At 38.4% G+C, this 19,661-nt stretch overlaps 1 protein-coding gene across 1 annotated transcript; it reads left to right on the forward strand.

The window, feature by feature from the left end:
• The first annotated feature begins 13,078 nt into the window (after positions 1–13,078).
• LOC130471962 (uncharacterized) lies at positions 13,079–14,080 on the forward strand. The gene has a single exon (XM_056842334.1). The coding sequence runs from the start codon at positions 13,079–13,081 to the stop codon at positions 14,078–14,080; it is 1,002 nt and encodes a 333-aa protein (XP_056698312.1).
• The last annotated feature ends 5,581 nt before the right edge of the window (positions 14,081–19,661 follow it).

Genomic DNA, 19,661 nt, shown 5'->3' on the forward strand with positions numbered 1-19,661 from the left:
ATTTCTTACCTAAGAGTGCCGAAAATTCTAGTACCTTAAGGGCGATTCTAGTTGGTCAATCTTAAGGCGGATCCGGACGTGCTGTGGACTATCTACGGAGGGACGACACTTGGAGTCATAAAGACTTGTTCTTGTTCGGTTCAGGCGCAGCTAGGGAAGGCACGCAACAAAGAGTATGCATCTAAATTATGCTATATGATTATGTGTAAATAATATGTATTCCTGGCTAAATGGTTGTTTCCGCATGATTTATGAATTGTCATATGTATCATAACCTAACAGTTGCGTGCTCGCGCCCAATGGGCTGGCCTTGCTCGCCCTTGCTCGCGAGCTTGCTGGCTCGTTGGGCCTTGCACGCTTACGTTCTTGGCTCGACGGGCCGGCAACTCCGATGCCCTTTGTATTCGCGATTTAATATATTTCCGATATATTATTTATCGTTTCCTATACGACGAATCACCGTCGTACGATACGATTTATTCGTGTCGCCCAGCTTACGAATATTCGCGATACGATATACGATTCCGACAAAGGTCGTATCGTATAATACATTTCCAACTAATTCCCGAAAAGCTATTAAATGAATTTCCGATTCATTTAATCTGGTGATCTGTTACGTGTCATTGGTGTGACCTTGTAGGTTCAGTTAAGAGTAAGTTGTGAGTTCAATATCCATTAGAACTCACTGATCGGAAGCATTGCTCCAGCTAGCTGTTCCGATCACTTGATCTCACTGAATTAATTGTTCGCAATTAATCTGAACCTTGGTATTAGACTTAATGCACCTTGGGTGAAGGACATATTTCCTTCAATCTCCCACTTGTCATTCAGACAAGTGTGCGTCCACATTCCTTTGTCGCTTAGTGTTACTTACTGAACATAAGGTAAGATCCAAGCCATCCTTATTAGGTCCAGAAGTGTTTATCGGATTACAGAGTTCAACTGTCAAACTTTTGCAGAAGGTTAAGCCTAACCATTCTGAGCACGGCCATGCATTTTACAGTATCTAACTCTCCGAGAGGCCTTGTTACACAACAACACCATATCCTATCAAAGATAAGAGGACAATCCATTCTTGCAATCTATGAACACTCACTTTGATTCATAGTACGCCCAATAACTGCTTTTATAGCCTCCTTTTACGGTGCGACGTTTAGCTAGTATCAAAGCGAACTAATTCTCAAACGAGCAGACATAATCGCTCATGTTCTGAGGAACGGTTTCTAATCACCATTAATGAGAACTACCTATGACATGACTTTAATCTCTTAAAGCGTTCTCATGGTCAATCTGATACAAGATCCAATAAGTATCTATGCAAAAGATTCTGACATCCAGTCACTCTAGTTCAAGAAACTGAACTAAGTAATCTACTTGCAATCTAATCTTCATTAGTCATTGGTTGTCCACCTTTCAATGACCTGGATTAGGGATCCTTTGTGACTTCAATATTCAAGTTCACTTATGGGTGTTTCTTTGTCAAAGAATCCATCTTGACATCCCATTTGAATGATTTGAATCACATGGACTTATCATTTAATTCTAAACCACAATTACATGAATATGAAATAAATAAATTTCATAAATATGAAATGGTTAAACCAATTGTTTTAAACATAGATCTAACAGATGTTCTAAAAAAATACTTAGAAAATCAAAGCCATTCTCCAACATGCTTGATTCCCATGGTTGTTACATGTGCGTTGTGTTTCACTTGTGGCAACGGTTTAGTCAATGGATCCGCGACGTTGTCGTCAGTTCCAACCTTGCAAATCTCGATTTCCTTTCTTTCAACGATCTCTCGAAGTATGTGAAATCGCCGCAGTATGTGCTTGGACTTCTGGTGGCTCCTAGGCTCCTTTGCCTGGGCAATGGCTCCGCTATTGTCGCAATACAAAGCCACTGGTCCTTTAATGGAGGGGACAACACCAAGTTCTTCGATGAACTTCCGAATCCAAACAGCTTCCTTTGCTGCTTCTGAGGCAGCAATGTACTCGGCTTCAGTTGTAGAATCCGCAATAGTGCTTTGCTTATCACTTTTCCAGCTTACTGCTCCGCCGTTAAGGCAGAACACAAACCCAGACTGTGATCTGAAATCATCTCTGTCGGTTTGAAAGCTTGCGTCCGTATAGCCCTTAACAATCAACTCATCTGTACCACCATAAACCAGAAACTGATCCTTAGTCCTTTTCAGGTACTTTAGGATGTTCTTGGCAGCAGTCCAATGCGCCTCACCTGCTTCTGACTGGTACCTGCTCGTTGCACTGAGTGCGAACGAAACATCCGGACTTGTACAAATCATAGCATACATGATGGATCCAATAGCCGAAGCATATGGAATTCCACTCATCTTTCTACGCTCATCAGATGTTTTGGGACACTGATTCTTGCTTAGATATACGCCATGTGACATGGGTAGATGGCCTCTCTTGGCTTCCATCATATTGAACCTAGCTAGCACTTTGTCAATGTAAGTGCTTTGGCTTAGCCCAATCATCCTCTTAGATCTATCCCTATAGATCTTGATGCCCAATATGTACTATGCCTCTCCTAAGTCCTTCATTGAGAAACACTTCCCGAGCCAAGTCTTTACAGACTCCAACATAGGAATGTCGTTTCCAATAAGCAGTATGTCGTCAACATACAAGACTAGGAATGCAATTTTACTCCCACTGACCTGAAGGAAATAATGCCCTTGGTCCAAGTATGCATATAATATTAAGTATAATAAATGCGGTTCAGTATTAATTAAACAAGTTAATAATTCAGTGAGATCAAGTGAGATGAATGCCTAGCTAGAGGCCGCTTCAGTTCAAGTGGAATTAATGATATTAATCCACAGCTTACTCTTTACTGAACCCGTAAGGTCACACAAATAGTACGTAAACGGATCAAGTATTTAATGGCATTAAATACTCCATCTATGGATATTCGGAATCGACGGATCTTGGTTTCAGTGGGAGCTGAGATCGTCACAAGCAAGAAAGGAATACTCCGGAAACGATGATATTACCGAAAACGGAAATATGGATCGTATCGGAAATATAAATATTATCCAAGCCGTAGATGTTATCGGAAACGGAAACATGGTACGTATCGGAAAATATTATCGGAAATGGAAATATTGCCGGAATCGGAAATATCGCCGGAAACGGAAATATTGTCAGAATCGGAAATATTATCGGAATCGGAAAATAATTCCGGAAACGGAAATATTAAATATTTGTTCGAAACGGAAATTAATTCCGGAATCGGAAATATTAAATATTGTTCGTATCGGAAATGAATTCTGGAATCGGGAATTTAATCGGAAGCGTATCGTACGAATTAGCATCGGACGAGGCTGGCTAGACGAAGGCCCAACACGAAGCCAGGTCGTCGCCCAACAAGCCACACGCATCAACAACACACGCCAAGCCTCGACCAGGCCCAGCGCAAGCCAGGCCCAGCCAAGGCCTTGGGCGCGCGCGCGGACACAGGCAGCGGGTATGGGCCGAGGCGCTGTGCGCTAAGCGTGGGCCGCAAGGCCTGCGCGGGTGTATGGTGTTCGTGCGATGCTCGTGTGCGAATCCTAAAGCTATCGGGATTCGATAAAAGATTAAATCCTAAACCTATTAGATAAAGTTTATTTAATAGAGTCCTAGCAGGATTCTAATTAAATTAATTCGTATCCTAATAGGATTCCAGTTCCTTTTCCATACCTCTATAAATAGGTTCCTAGGGTCATAATTTATAGACACAATTGAAGTATTCTAAAGGTAAGATTTTGAAGAAAAATCAGCCACTCTCTTGCCCCTAATCAACCGAAATCTATACTATCTTAAGGGCGATTCTAGTTGGTCAAGCTTAAGGCGGACCCGGACGTGTTGTGGACTATCTACGGAGGGACGACACTTGGAGTCCTAAAGACTTGTTCTTGTTCGGTTCGGGCGCAGCTAGGGAGGGCACGCAACAAAGTGTATGCATCTAAACTATGCTAAATGATTATGTGTAATTAATATGCTTTCCTGGCTTTATGGTTTTTCCGCATGATTTATGTTTTGTCATATGTATCATAACCTATCATGACCTTCTTGTATACACAAGATTCGTCCTGATTCTTGATGAAACCAAACTTATTGACTGCTTCATCAAATCGTTTATTCCAACTCCTTGATGCCTGCTTTAGTCCATAGATGGGCTTCTTAAGCTTGCATACCTTTCCTTGGTTCTTTTGATCGACAAAACCCTCCGGCTGTGTCATGAACACAGTCTCTTTAAGAACACCATTCAAGAAGGCAGTTTTGACATCCATTTGCCATATTTCATAGTCATGAAAAGTGGCAATCGCAAGGATTATCCGAATAGACTTAAGCATCGCGACTGGAGAAAAGGTTTCATTGTAGTCAACGCCGTGAACTTGCCTGTAACCTTTTGCTACCAATCTAGCCTTGTATATGTATACAATTCCATCTTTGTCTTTCTTCAACTTGAAGACCCATTTGCATCCGATAGGTGTGAACCCATCCGGCAAATCAACCAAATCCCAAACTTGATTTTCAGACATGGAGTCTATTTCAGATTGCATGGCCTCTAACCATTTAATGGAGCTTGGGCTCGTCATAGCTTGCTTGTAAGTCAAAGGTTCATCACTATCCAATATGAGAACGTCTAAGTTTTCAGTCAAGAGGACGCCTGTCCATCTGTCCGGCTGAAAAATAGTTCTATTTGACCTACGAGGGGCAACAACGTTTTGAGGAACTACTCCCACTGGCTCTTCTAAAGATCTTGGAGGTTCATCAACTTGAACTGTTTCTAAAGAGTTCTGAGTTCTTTGTTCGTCTCGAATCTCTTCGAGGTCTATTATTCTCCCACTTGTCAATTTGGGAATATGATTTCTTTCCAAAAAGACACCGTCACGAGCAACGAATACCTTGTTGTCTGACTTGTTGTAGAAATAATACCCCATAGTTTCTTTTGGGTACCCAACGAAGAAACATTTTTCAGATTTAGGTTGTAGCTTGTCCGAAATTAATCTCTTGACATATGCTTCGCAACCCCAAATCTTCAGAAAAGACAACTTTGGAAGTTTCCCAGTCCATAATTCGTATGGAGTCTTTTCAACAGCTTTTGACGGAGCACGAATCAGTGTGAGTGCTGCAGTTTGCAACGCATGTCCCCAGAACTGTAAAGGAAGTTCGGCCTGACCCATCATTGACCTGACCATATCAAGTAAGGTCCTGTTTCTCCGTTCCAACACTCCATTCCATTGAGGTGTCCCCGGAGCAGTCAATTCAGAAAAAATACCGCATTCTTTTAGATGGTCATCAAACTCGTGGCTAAGATATTCACCTCCTCGATCCGATCTTAGAGCTTTGATTTTCTTGCCATGTTGATTCTCTACTTCATTTTGAAATTCTCGGAATTTCTCAAACGATTCAGACTTGTGCTTCATTAAGTAAATATAGCCATATCTACTGAAGTCGTCCGTAAACGTTATGAAATAGCTGGACTCACCTCTAGCTTTCGTACTCATAGGCCCACATACGTCCGTATGTATTAGCCTTAGTAGTTCGCTTGCTCTTTCTCCCACCTTTGAGAAAGGTTGCTTTGTCATTTTGCCAAGTAAACAAGATTCGCATTGATCAATCTTCTCTAAGTCGAATGATTCTAGAATTCCTTTCCGTTGAAGTAATTCCATGCGCTTTATGTTTATATGGCCTAATCGACAATGCCACAGAAATGTGAGATCCGAATAACCATTTTTAGCCTTTTTGGTATTTATGTTATAAATGTGTTTTCTCGTATCTAGCACATAAAGACCGTTTTCTTGTTGTGCTGAACCATAAAACATTCCATTCAAAGAAAAAGAACAACTATTGTCTTTAAATTGAAAACTAAAACCTTTAGAATCCAAACTTGAAACGGAAATAATGTTTCTGGTGATACTAGGAACATAGTAACAGTTTTCTAGTTCCAAAACAAACCCACTAGGCAAAGAAATAAAATAAGATCCTACGGCTAATGCAGCAATCCGTGCTCCATTTCCCACGCGTAGATCCATCTCGCCTTTATCAAGCTTTCTACTTCTCCTTAGTCCCTGTGAATTGGAACATAAGTGTGAGCCATAACCAGTATCTAATACCCAAGAAGTAGAATTAGCAAGATTACAATGTATAACATACATACCTGAAGGAGAAGCAACGTTTCCGTCCTTCTTCTCTTCCTTTAGTTTGGGGCAATCTCGCTTGTAATGACCAATTTCATTACAATTGAAGCATTGCGATGTAGAAGGAGAAGCATTCCTCTTCATCTTGCTCTTGGAAGGCGCCAGATGCCCTCCGGGAGTGGACGAAGATGCAGCCTTGCTTTTCTTCCCCTTGCCTACTTTCTTGAATTTAGTGCACCTCACATTCAAAGGGTCTTGATTGAACTTAAGGATTTTCTCGCATTTCATGAGTAATTCCACAAGTTCACAGAATGTGCTCTCTTTCTGATGAAAGAGATAGTGCATCTTAAAACCCTCATAATCCTTATGAAGAGAATTCAACACTAGTGCAATAGCTACCGACTCTTTGATGGAACCACCAAGTCTCTCAATTGTGAAAAATAATCCAGACATCATATCCACATGAGACCGAATTGATGTGTTTTTGTCCATCTTGACAGAGTAGATGCGCCTTTGTGCCTCCAGAAGTTCGATTTCTAGGCACGACTTGCGTGGGGTTATGAGCTTGAGATCGCTCATCGAATTAGTCAATTCGTCAACCTCATTGCCACCAGTTTGGCACAAGGGTCGAAAACCCGCACACTTATCCTCGAGGCTACTTAGGAGAGCTTGAGGTTCAAAAGTAATGAACCTCCCTCTCCAACTCTCAGGGATAGACTTAAGGATGAACTCCGTGACAAGGTATTTGTGAAGTGCCCGACTTCTGTACCTTTCAGGAGTCATGCCTCGCGCATCATAGCTAGGGAAAGGTTGTTCAATGACATAGTGTATGCCATTAACTTTCAAAACTTTGACAAGTTTCTCTTTCCATTCAAGAAAATTGGTCAAGTCTAACTCGACATCCAGAATTTCAGATGATATGATTGTTGTTATGTTTGCGACCATTTTGATTACTACAATCGAAAAGAATTTGCAATAAATAACCATTCATACAATTCAATAACTTTGAAATAAAAGCAAAAACATGCAATCATTAAAGCTATTAAAAACATTTCATTCATGCAAAAAGCAAAAACATGGTCCAAAATGAATGCAACGATTCCAAGACCCCAAAAGTCCTAAATCCTTAAGCATCTTTAGCATGTCTTAAGTAGTTTAAGATTTTAGGTAAGAAAAACTTATTGCTAGTAATCTCCAAATTACTCTTGGTTAATAAATTAATGCCATAATTTATCCCATTGCCACAACTTAATGCCATTGTTGTTTGAGTTGCAACCACAATCAACGTGCTCCTTTAGGACGCCTTACCACCTAAGTCAACTAAAATAGCACCTCGCTTTAGCGTAAACCTACTATCTTAGATCCCTAGATTTTTGTAAGTGTTGATTTGGAAGGCAATTTTTAAACTCAATATTACTTGGACCTAGTTGTTTCTATGTTGGTTCGATTATTTAGTGAACTTAAAACTAATCGATTCATAGGAAAAAACATGTTCATGCAAAGCATACATACATTCATACATTCACCCACACCCTCGCCCTCACTCTCCCGCTCGCCTTCCCCTCTCGTCTCTCGCTCGCACACTGCGCCCAGCCCCGCGCACGCTGCGCCCTGTCGCTGCCCCTGCTCGTCGCCCCTTTGCTGCGCGCGCACACACACGAGCGTGTGTGTGTGTGTTCGTGTTTTGTTCGTTCTTGTTCGATCTTTTCGCCCAATCACTCTAATTCGTGGTTGTTCCGTGCTATAGGCCGGATTGGTATAACCCTAATTCTTTTAAATTGTTTCATCTAAATTCTGTATTTTAAATTATAATATTATTATTGTTTGAGTGATTAAAATGCTGGGAATCGGTTATGAACACCGTGCTTTGAGGATTTACGTGTTGTGATTCATTAGGCTTGTTTTGATTATTAAAGTATGAATTTTCAGATTTGTTTATTTAATAAAGAATTGATTTTTATGATGATAAATTGGTTTTATTGGGATTTTCAAGTTAGGGTTTTAATCTAGACCTAATGAGTCAATTGATTAGCATAATTAGGTGATGATTTTAATTATGATAATCAATTATATTTTCAGATTTGAATAAAGGCTTAAAGTGTTGATTTTTATGGATTTTAAAGGCGGAAAAAGTATGTTTTCGTACTAGGAATTGGTTTTGCAAATTGAGACGATTATATTATTGAAAAACGATTGAATTATAAAGTTTAAATGAGGTTTTAGATTTTATAAAGTTGCTGGAAATTTAATGAACATGGAAATAATTTAAGTTTCTTTATTTTGATGATAGGAGGTGATTTCTAAGTGAGTGCTCGTTATTGCAAAGTGGCCCCTACGCTTAGGTATTCAAGGTACGTACAAGTCTAGGGCGACCACACTATTTGTCAAGGACATTACATGATTGTTGTTGATGTGAATTATATTATGTGGATTCATATTTGTTTTGGTGAACGATCATGTGAATTATTGTATTGGCATTGTTGAATTATTGGTTGAACAAGCATGTTGGGATTATTATGAGTATGAATTTCATTGTCAATCATGTTGTTCAATATTAATGCATGTATGGTTTGTTTCACATGCAAGAGATGGATTATTTATTTGTATGCTATTGTACGGGATGTCTAGCATACTTTGAGCCAATTATTCGTACTTCGTTGTACTATTTATTTTACCACATGTGAAGGGTTAGCTCATGTAAGCCACTGCACACGTAGGGTTCAGTTGGGAATATTATATTGAAATGAATTAGGATTTGTCGTGCAAGGGCACAACCCTCATATTAATGGGCATGATGTGGAATCTCACTTTTGTGAGGAGGAACATGGTAGTAATTTCACAAGTGTCTTGCTTTGTTGATCACAAGTCCTAAGGCATTAAAATGAGATTGTTTTGGTTGTCATTTATTAATTGTATGTGTGTACGTTGTTGAGCCTTGAGTTCACCTTTAATAAAATATTAATAAACGTAAAGTGCAACCAGAACAAGCTTCAAAACTCTTGGAATGTATATACCTTTAGTATGAACAATGGGGGGAGTCTTGCCGGAAAGCTCGTACTCCTACTAATGATACAAGACGTTGTTTCATTTATATTATGCGCAGGAATTCCTTCGGTATGACCCGACACTCGGTATGACCCGATTTTATTATTTATTATTTGGTGTATGGTTGGCTCGTATCACCTTTCCTTTATGGAATACTCTTTGGCCCGTTCGAAGCTTATTCTAATTAAATTGTGAGTCAAGAGTCGAGTCAAGAGTCGAGTCTTGTATTCATGATTGGGTTGTTAATTCTTATATGGCTTTTGCATGTTGATTAGTACTTAGTGAGTGATGCATGTTTTTAGTTTTGTTTCACTCTATTCTTGTAAGTACCCAGCTTTTGCTGACTATGTGCTTTGTGTTTTGGTCATGGCCTTTGCCTTAATGACCCTATGATGATCTATCATTTGCACTTGCATTGATGGGGAGTAGAATAATATAGCAGGTTGGTAGATCGAAATCATGTGGCTTGGGATGATCGAGAGAGTTGCATGCTTTCGTATTTTGAACTATTTAATTATGCTTTAATTATGTATGAAATTGTTGAACTTTTTATACTTTGGCTTTTGGGCCGTCATGGTTCCAAATTGTAGGAGGCCTCGATATTTCATTTATGATGTTTTTAAAAGTTAGTTGACATTAATTTCCGCTGCGTAATTCTGGTACTAGCCTTAACCGTTATCACGGTGGCGGTAATACTTTAGTAATTCCTTTATTTTAAGTTGGAAAATGGTTTTATAAAAGTAAGGAATTATTAGGGTGTTACAATCGACGCCTAGCCGGCGCCTTGCAATACTTGACTTTTACTCGACCTGATATCTCTTACGTCGTGCAACAAGTGTGTTTATTCATGCATGATCCTAAGGTCGGGCACATGGATGCTTTGAAACGCACCCTACGTTACATCCAAGGTACACTTGATTTTGGCCTACACTTGCATTCATCTTCCATACAATCACTTGTATCATACACAGATGCTGACTGGGGTGGATGCCCTGACACTAGACGCTCTACATCTGGATATTATGTTTTTCTTGGGGATAACTTGATTTCTTGGTCTGCCAAACGCCAGCCCACTTTGTCTAAGTCTAGTGCGTAGGCCGAGTATACGGGTGTTGCTAACGTTGTCTTTGAATCTTGCTGGCTCCGTAATTTATTGCTTGAACTCTATTGTCCTATTCACAAAGTTACCTTGGTATATTGCGACAATGTGAGTGCGATCGATCTATTTGTCTGGTAATCCCGTTCAGCATCAACGCACTAAGCACATTGAGATGGACATTCACTTTGCTCGTGAAAAGGTTAGACGTGGTGAAGTGCGTGTTCTACATGTTCCGTCCCGTTATCAAATTGCCGACATTTTCACAAAAGGTCTTCGGCGCGTCCTCTTTGATGATTTTCGGGACAGTCTAACCGTTCGTCGTCCTCCCGCTTCGACTGCGGGGGTGTGATAGAATACGTGTTACGTATAAAGTAAATTAATGTAAATTAATTTAATTGTAATTAGTTTGTAATTACTAGATTAGCCTTAGCTAAACCCTACCTAGCTATATATATTTTCTGATAATTATCAATGAGAAATCACGGCAAATATTTCTCACTATATCTACAACCTTAGTAGTAGGTTAACTTTTTTTTTTTTTTAAAGGAAGAGGAGAGGGGCTGCCCGAGGGAAGCCGGGAGGGGAAGAAAGAAAAAGTGGTTTATCAATTTTGAGAAGATACCCTTTCAAGTTTGGATTATTTTTAAATTAATAAAAAATAACACTGCTAATAAAAGATCGGCAAATGTTGAATTGTTTTTTACGAATCCAAAAAGAAATGATGTAACTAAAAAAATAAATAAAATTAAGACAAGTAATTCAAGACCGTTGGAGTAATCAGATATTCTTATCCGGTAATCAAGTTTGGTATCATATGTTCCATTATATCTATACTCTTTAAAAAGTTGGAATCCAAATTACTGTTCCTTATGAACAGTAACACAACATTACAAATTTCACAATTAATTATGCAAAGATTAATTAGTATTATGTTAATGTTAACCTATGTCACAGTTGTTGAATTAATCTTTGTATAATTAATCTACTTTTTATCTTTGCATAATTAATCTAGTAGTCGGGGTGCACGTTGCGCGCGGTATGCTTTGGAATAAGTAATTTGGTATCAACTTTATTCTAATGCTTTATATATATTTGTACTAATGATATGTAGAGTGATAAGTTGTACCGCATTTGATTTAATTCTTACTTCACAATAGTATAGTTTATGATTAACTAATTTGGTATCAACTTTGTTCTAATGCCCTATATACATTTGTACGTACTAATGAGTAATGATGTGTAGAGTGACAAATTGTACCGACTTTGATTTAATTCTTACTTCACAATATATGCTATGTTGTTTGTTTGCTATGTTATTAAATTTTTTTACCTATATATATATCGAAGTCGACGACAATTTCACTAATATGTCGAACAACTTATTGTTGATATGTTTAATCCTGTTTGAGAGTTTCGATACTGGGAGTAATTTAATAATAATAAGAAGAAGAATTAAATTTAAAAGTAAAATAAAATTTAGTGGGTTTCATTTAATTATAATAAGAAGAATTAAATTTAAAGTAAAATGAAATACAGTGGGAAATTACTGTTCATAAGAAAGTAAACCATCTTCCACTTTTTAAGGGTTAAAGATTAATATTTTATCGTTTGTAATTATCTTTCAACATTAGCATAGTTGTTATTTTGTTTTATATTTGGCGCAACAAGTAGTTCTTAATTGTGTTCCTTCAGTACATTATTTTTCCTTTCAAAACTGTATTTAGAGTGCAAAACCTGGTATGCATTGGTGTGCGTGTAAAACTGTGGTTTCTGGATAATTGATTTTATTGAACAAATTGCTACTCGTATGTTACTATATTTCGTTGGCTAGATGGTCATAATTTGAATCTGGGTAATTCTTGATGATTTCATTAAAGAAATTACTAGAATAGAATATGAATTTGCTAACATTAGAAGTATTTAACTATGTATCTGAAGATCTAGAATGTTATTTCGTTCAAAAAGGTTCTTTAGGGAAAGTTGCATGGAGAGTTAAGTAAAACCCAAACATCTTTCTATTACTGGCAGTATATTGATAAGGTCACTAAGGTATAAACTTCCATCCTTGGAAATTGCAACCCTGAATGTCAAGAAAAAGGGTGGTCATGAGCATTTAGAAGGATTATAACTCGATTTCTACGTTGGTGTACTCAAATAAGAGAGGTATAATTGGATAGAGAATGATTACACATTGGAGCAATTTGCTGATAATTAGTTAGCATTGAGAGCATGTATGACTCTCGCATATGGTGTAATAGACTAATAGGAGATCAATTGTTAAACTTTGGCATCTTAAACCTCCTAAAAATCACAAAAAAAGCTATGAAAATCATTCTTTGCACAAAATGACTGTTTGTGACTGTTCATGCTATCAATTTTCATGTAGATGGGTCAAGAATCAATTACCCTTGAGGCCTTAACAAGCTATGTGTTCCTACAATACACTTTTTGCGTTAGTATTATGTTTTGCAAAAAATATAACTCTAAGTAGTACACTATATGTTGTACTCTGTAGCTAATAAATACATACAGTATGTTGTTGTACCATTCATAATATATCATACCGAATTACTAATAAACACTAGAACTTCCTTCGTACCTGGTCTAAAATTCCCGGCTACACCGCGCGCAACGCGCGTGGCAAAACCACTAGTAAGTAGAAAAACAAAAAGGCTTTGCATTCATTTTGACACCCACTGACCCACCCAAGTACCTAACCAGTGAAGTGAGCTTCTTCATCTTCAAAAAAAGCCAAATCCACGGCACAACCCTCAACAATCAACACCATGATTGAAGAGAGGGACCAGTTAATGGTTTCCCAAAACAGTAACCAAACTCAAACATTGAGAAAAGCTCATTTCCTTAAACCAACTTTGGACCCCATAAATCAAACCCTTCCCAAACCCCCTTCTTCTCTTTCTCTCTCCTCAAAACCCAATATCAATCTCCTTAAAAGAAGGGTTAATTTCAAGGGAACGACAATACCCCAAAAGAACTGGGACACCTGGGTTCAAAATTTGCAGCAAACCCACGAAAATACATGGAAGAAAGTTGGCATCTTTGATGCAATCAGGGCTTCAACTTGCTGTATTGTTAGGGATAATGAGTTGATCTTAGGGTTAGCTTATAATTGGTGTACTGAAACTAACACATTTGTGTTTCAATGGGGTGAATGTAGCATTACTTTGGAAGATGTTATGATTTTAGGCGGGTTCTCTGTTTTAGGTGAATGTGTTAAAACCCCATCTCAGAACAAAGAAATTGTGAAATTCGGGGAAAAAATGTTTAATGATTTCCTGGAAAATAGAAGTAATTTGAAGGGTCCAGTGGGTCATTATGACTGGATGAACTATTTCATGGAAATTGGGGGTGAATTGGAGCATATGGCATTCCTAGTTTTATGGCTGTCGAGGTATGTTTTTTCAACAGATCATTACTGTAGGATTTCTCAATGTGTTTTCCCTATTGCAATTTGTCTTGCTAGAGGTACTAGAATTGCACTTGCTCCTGCTGTTTTAGCTTCAATTTATAGAGATTTGAGCTTGTTGAAAGATAAAATTGTAGGGTTTTTGAATGAATGGGTGGCAACAAAACTTGTTCTTTGGGCGCCTTTTCAATTTGTTCAGCTTTGGGTTTGGGAGAGATTTCCAACATTAGGTCCCTTACCCATCAGTCTCCTTGATGGTGAGCCAAGATTGGCTCGTTGGCGAGACTTAAAGAAGCAGAAGAATGAGTCTTGTGTGATACATTTTGAGTTGCTTGGGGAGAGTGTTGATTCCTGGTTTTGATGATGACAAGCTAACCTTCTACTAATAGTTTATTTTGGAGAATGTCAGGAACAGGTTAATATTTAAAAGAAGGACAAATGCAACAACCGAAGCAAGCAAGGGAACTTTGAAGTAATTAAGTTCAAAGTACGTGGCAAGATTAAATCAAGGATTAAGTCAAGCAGTCAAGCAAATTCTATAAGGGTCGAAAGGTATAAGACCAATGTAATTTAGTACATGCTTAGTATGGGAACAGAGTATTTTGAAGAGTCCTAGTTATATCGTGAAACGAAATAAAACAGTTTTGCTTTTACAAAAAGATAAACATCAAATGTTTTTAAACTGATTTTACAAAACTGTTTGAAGTTATACTCTTGAATTTGAGTTAACATATAACTCTCAAAATACGAAAAGATTGATTTTCCTAAAACGCGTTTGAAGTAAGATTTGCGAAAATCTATCTATTAAAAAGAGTCCTAAACTGGGTTGGATTTGAATCTAGGTTAAACACTTGGATTCGTATAAATACAACCTTTGTTCTTTGCTAAACTTTTTATCAGACTTATTTACATCAACCGGAAGCTTTCAGGTATCATCCTTAAAGTCTTAATCTTTGAAGAAGTCTGTTCCTGTTCCCATATAGAGCAGTATTTGTTACTTGGTCTTATATCGTATGTTAAGTAGTTAATTAATTCTTATACGTTTGATTAAAGTGTTGAGTTATTGTAAGTTAAGCCTGAGTCAGGCTTACTTGAGCAGGAGAGAAGATCTCACAAGAGATCAGTGAGTTGGAACAGTTGAGGGACTGTTTCCATAAGGGAAGGAACAAAGAGGGTTGTTCCTAGTCATCTGCAATCAGAGGCGATTGGCAGATTGTGGCCCGAGTAGATTAGGTTTGTAAAGAAACTAAGTTGTTTTGCCTAATTAGTGAAAGTGTTTAAGTCCCCAAAGGGGCCGTGGTTTTTTCCTCTCTATTGGGCCTAGAGAGTTTTCCACGCTAAATCTTGCTTGCATATTTTACTGTTTCTGTTCCGTATAGTTTAATTTTTATAAATACGTAAAATATCAATTCACCCCCCCTCTTGAGGAACTCCGTAAAACTAACAATTGGTATCAGAGCCAGAACCCTTTAAACTGCAGGTAACGCTGACGGGAAAAACGATTCTGAAGCTATGAACACTACGGAGAAACTAGAAGAGGGATACTCAACACAACGACCTCCAATGTTTAGCGGAAAATACTATTCCTACTGGAGAAACAGGATGGAGATTTTCATTAAGGCTGAAAACTATCAAGTATGGAGAGTGATTGAAGTTGGAGACTTCCAAGTCACTAAGCTGAACTCCGTTGGAGAAACTGTTCCCAAACCTGTTGATGAATTTGACAAAGCCGACTATGAAAAGCTTGAACTCAATGCCATGGCTGTCAAAATCCTTCATTGTGGACTAGGTCCAAATGAACACAACAGAGTTATGGGCTGCAAGAACGCAAAGCAGATTTGGGATCTGCTCCAAGTTACTCATGAAGGAACAAACGAAGTTAAAAGATCGAAGATTGATCTCTTAATGCACCAATACGAGCTGTTCACCATGAAGACATCTGAAACGATTCAAGACATGATTACTCGCTTCACAAACATTATCAATGAACTAAACTCTCTTGGCAAAATCATAACTCCTGAGGAACAAGTCAGGAAGGTTCTAAGAAGTCTACCACAAGATCCCTGGATGGCTAAAGTCACAGCCCTCCAGGAAACTAAAGACTTCACAAAGTTTAACCTGGAACAACTGGCTGGATCTCTCCTGACTCATGAACTTCAATTAAACGCGCGACCTTCAGAGAACACCAAAAATAGAGCTCTTGCTCTAAAAACCGAAAATGATGAAGACTCTGAAGAAGATGAAGAGACAGCTCTGTTTGCTAGGAGGTTCAGAAGAATGTTTAGGAACTACAAAGATGTGGAACACAGAAGCAAACCAAATAGAAAGTTCCCTAAAACTGACACTGGATGCCATAAGTGTGGAAACTTGGAACATCGCATTAGGGAATGTCCTCTATGGGATCAAGAACGAGGAAAGGGAAAGGAAACTACAAAAGACAGATTCAAAGACAACAGAAACTCCTTTTCCAAAACTGAGGTAAGGAAAGCCATGATTGCTGCATGGGGAGATACTTCTTCTGATGAGGAACAAGAACAACCCAACGAAGAAATTGCTCACCTGTGTCTTGTAGCTGAACATGAAGATGAAGAATCCGACTCAGAATCTGATAAATTCCAGGCAAGTCTTGTTCATATTAAAAGTAGGCTTGAATCCATGTCTAAAGTAGAACTGTTTGACTTACTTTCTTGTCTCACTAGTGATTATGAGGATCTCCTAAAAGAAAAACTAGACTCAGACAGGAAACACCAAGACATTGTCAATAAACTCACAGAGGAGTTGGAATGGACCAGAAACTCAAACTTAGATATTGACAATCGTTTCTTTAAACTCTTTGATCAAAACCTTCATATAAAAGAAATGTGTGAAGCCTTACGCAATGAAAACTCCTGGCTAAAACAAGATATGATTGACCTAAAAATAGCCAAAACCAAGAAACTCTATAAAGAAGAACTAGAAAAAGCTAAGTTAGAACTAGTGAAAATTCACCAAGAAAAGACCCATCTAGAAAGTGAATTGACTAAAAGGACCAGACACAAAATAGAGGGAACACCAAAGTGGATAGAAGAAGCTAGAACCAAACGCACAGAAGGTTTAGGTTTTAACCACAAAAAGCATCATCCTAGAAAAACCAGAGTAGATTTATACAGTGACATAGTATGCACCTTCTGTGGTCAAATCGGTCACTATAGAGTTTCTTGCCCGAAAAACCAAAAGTACTTGGAAAAGAACATCGAATTCACCAAAACTAAATGGGTAAAGAAAAATGATTTGATTCCAAGTAAGGAACCCAAGCTATGCTGGGTTCCTAAAAACTCTAACTAAAAACTTCATGCAGGTCGAAGTGAGGGGGAACAACACATGGTACCTAGACAGTGGTTGTTCCAAGCACATGACTGGAGACAGAAATAGATTTCTCTCACTCACGACCTACGAAGGTGGAACTGTGACTTTTGGCGACAATAAGAAAGGTAACATCATTGGCATTGGTAAGGTTGGTAAGTCAAAGTCTCATTCCATCGATAATGTGTTTCTGGTTGAAGGACTAGGTCATAGCTTATTAAGTATTTCTCAATTCTGTGACAAAGGCAATTATGCAAAATTCTTCTCAAACAAATGTCTGATCATCAATAGTAACACAGAGACAGTGATCCTAGAGGGACAGAGGAAAGGGAACACATATGTGGTTAACCTCAACTCGGTCCCTCACTCCAATCTAACCTGTCTCAGTGTTATTGAAGATGATCCTTTGTTATGGCATAAAAGATTTGGTCATGCTAGCTTTTCTCTAATGAACAAATTAAAATTGAAAAATTTAGTCACAGGTCTCCCAAAAACAAAGTTTGCAAAACAATCAGTCTGTGATGCTTGTATCAAAGGAAAGCAAGTAAGAACGTCCTTTAAATCAAAAGGGGTAATCAGCACTACAAGACCACTGGAGCTGATCCACATGGATCTGTGTGGACCAATGAGGACACAAAGCAGAAGTGGAAAGAAGTACGTACTCGTTATTGTAGACGACTTCTCAAGATACACATGGGTGATCTTCTTATCCAACAAGGAAGAGACGTTTGAAGAATTTCTGTCTTTCGCCACAAAGGTTCAACGACAAAGCAATCATAAGCTGGTCCACATCAGATCAGATCATGGTACAGAATTTCAAAATAAAAGATTTGATGATCTATGTAAAGATTCAGGAATAGATCACAACTTCTCTGCTCCCAGAACACCTCAACAAAACGGTGTTGTAGAAAGAAAGAACCGAACTCTTGAAGACATGACAAGGACTATGTTGATTGCTAGTGGACTTCCAAAAAGTTTATGGGCCGAAGCTCTAAATACGGCATGCTATGTACTCAATCGAGTGCTAATTAGAGCTATCAAAAACAAAACTCCATATGAACTGTACAAAGGAAGAAAACCCTCTATAACCCATCTTAGAATCTTTGGTTGCAAGTGTTTCGTCCACAACAATGGAAAGGATCAACTGGGAAAATTTGATGCACGAAGTGATGAAGCAATATTCCTAGGATATGCCTCAAACAGCAAAGCGTATAGAGTATTCAACAAAAGGACCATGTGCATGGAAGAAAGTATACATATTATATTTGATGAAACTGACTCCCAAAACTATGTTGCAGGTACAACTTCTGATGGAAACTTCGAACTAGGACTCACTAGAGAAACAGAAGACGAAGAGATAAGGAAAAGTTCCCAAACAGAAGAACAAACCCAAGTCGAAGAAACTTCTGAAAATAACATAGTTGAAGAGGAACCAGCACAAGCCGAAGATCAAGCAGAAACAAATGAGCAAGTTGAACAGTCGGTTATGGAAACAAACACACCTTTCCAACCCAGACCTTGGAAACATCAAAGCTCACATCCCCTTGACCAAATAATCAGTGATCTTGGACGAGGAACCACGACCAGATCCCAACTCAAAAACTTTTGTGCTTTCTATGCTTACTTATCCATGATTGAACCTAAAAATTACAAAGAAGCACTAACTGATTCTGATTGGATCATTGCTATGCAGGAGGAGCTTAATGAATTCGAAAGAAATAAAGTATGGCATCTTGAGCCTATACCACTGAACAATCGAGTAATAGGTCTCAAGTGGGTATTTCGAAATAAACAAGATGAGCATGCTACGATTACCAGGAACAAGGCCAGACTAGTTGTCAAGGGATACAACCAACAAGAGGGAATAGACTTTGAAGAAACTTTTGCTCCAGTTGCCAGAATGGAGGCAATACGCATACTAATAGCATTTGCATCATATATGGGATTCAAACTCTATCAAATGGATGTAAAATGTGCCTTCCTAAACGGAAATCTCAAGGAAGAAGTCTATGTGGAACAACCTCCAGGCTTTGAAGATCCAGAATACCCCGCACATGTCTACAAACTAGATAAGGCACTGTATGGACTGAAACAAGCACCAAGAGCCTGGTATGAACGTCTCTCACACTTTTTGCTAGACAATAAGTTCAATCGAGGTAAGGTTGATAGAACTCTGTTCCTTAAGTCAAGAAATACAGACATACTAATCGTTCAAATTTATGTTGATGATATTATATTTGGAGCAACTAACGAAGATCTATGCAAAGAATTCTCTGACCTAATGCAGCAAGAATTTCAAATGAGCATGATGGGAGAACTCAACTTCTTCCTAGGCCTCCAAATCAAGCAAACGGAACAAGGGATCATGATACATCAACAGAAATACATAAAAGATCTCATCAAGAAATATGGAATGGAGTCCGCTAAGAGCAACCACACTCCAATGGGAACAACTACGAGACTGGATGAGGATCAAGAAGGTAAGAGTGTAGACCAAACAAGGTACAGAGGTATGATAGGCTCCCTACTTTATCTTACAGCAAGCAGACCAGACATTGCATTCAGTGTAGGTGTCTGTGCCCGCTTCCAATCAAATCCAA

This window comes from Spinacia oleracea, chromosome 4, assembly GCF_020520425.1.
Source record: "Spinacia oleracea cultivar Varoflay chromosome 4, BTI_SOV_V1, whole genome shotgun sequence".
In the NCBI taxonomy this organism is placed as follows: domain Eukaryota; kingdom Viridiplantae; phylum Streptophyta; class Magnoliopsida; order Caryophyllales; family Amaranthaceae; genus Spinacia; species Spinacia oleracea.

Coding starts and splice junctions, on each gene's coding strand:
- LOC130471962 (XM_056842334.1), top strand. CDS start 13,079: ATGATTGAAGAGAGGGACCAGTTAATGGTTTCCCAAAACAGTAACCAA.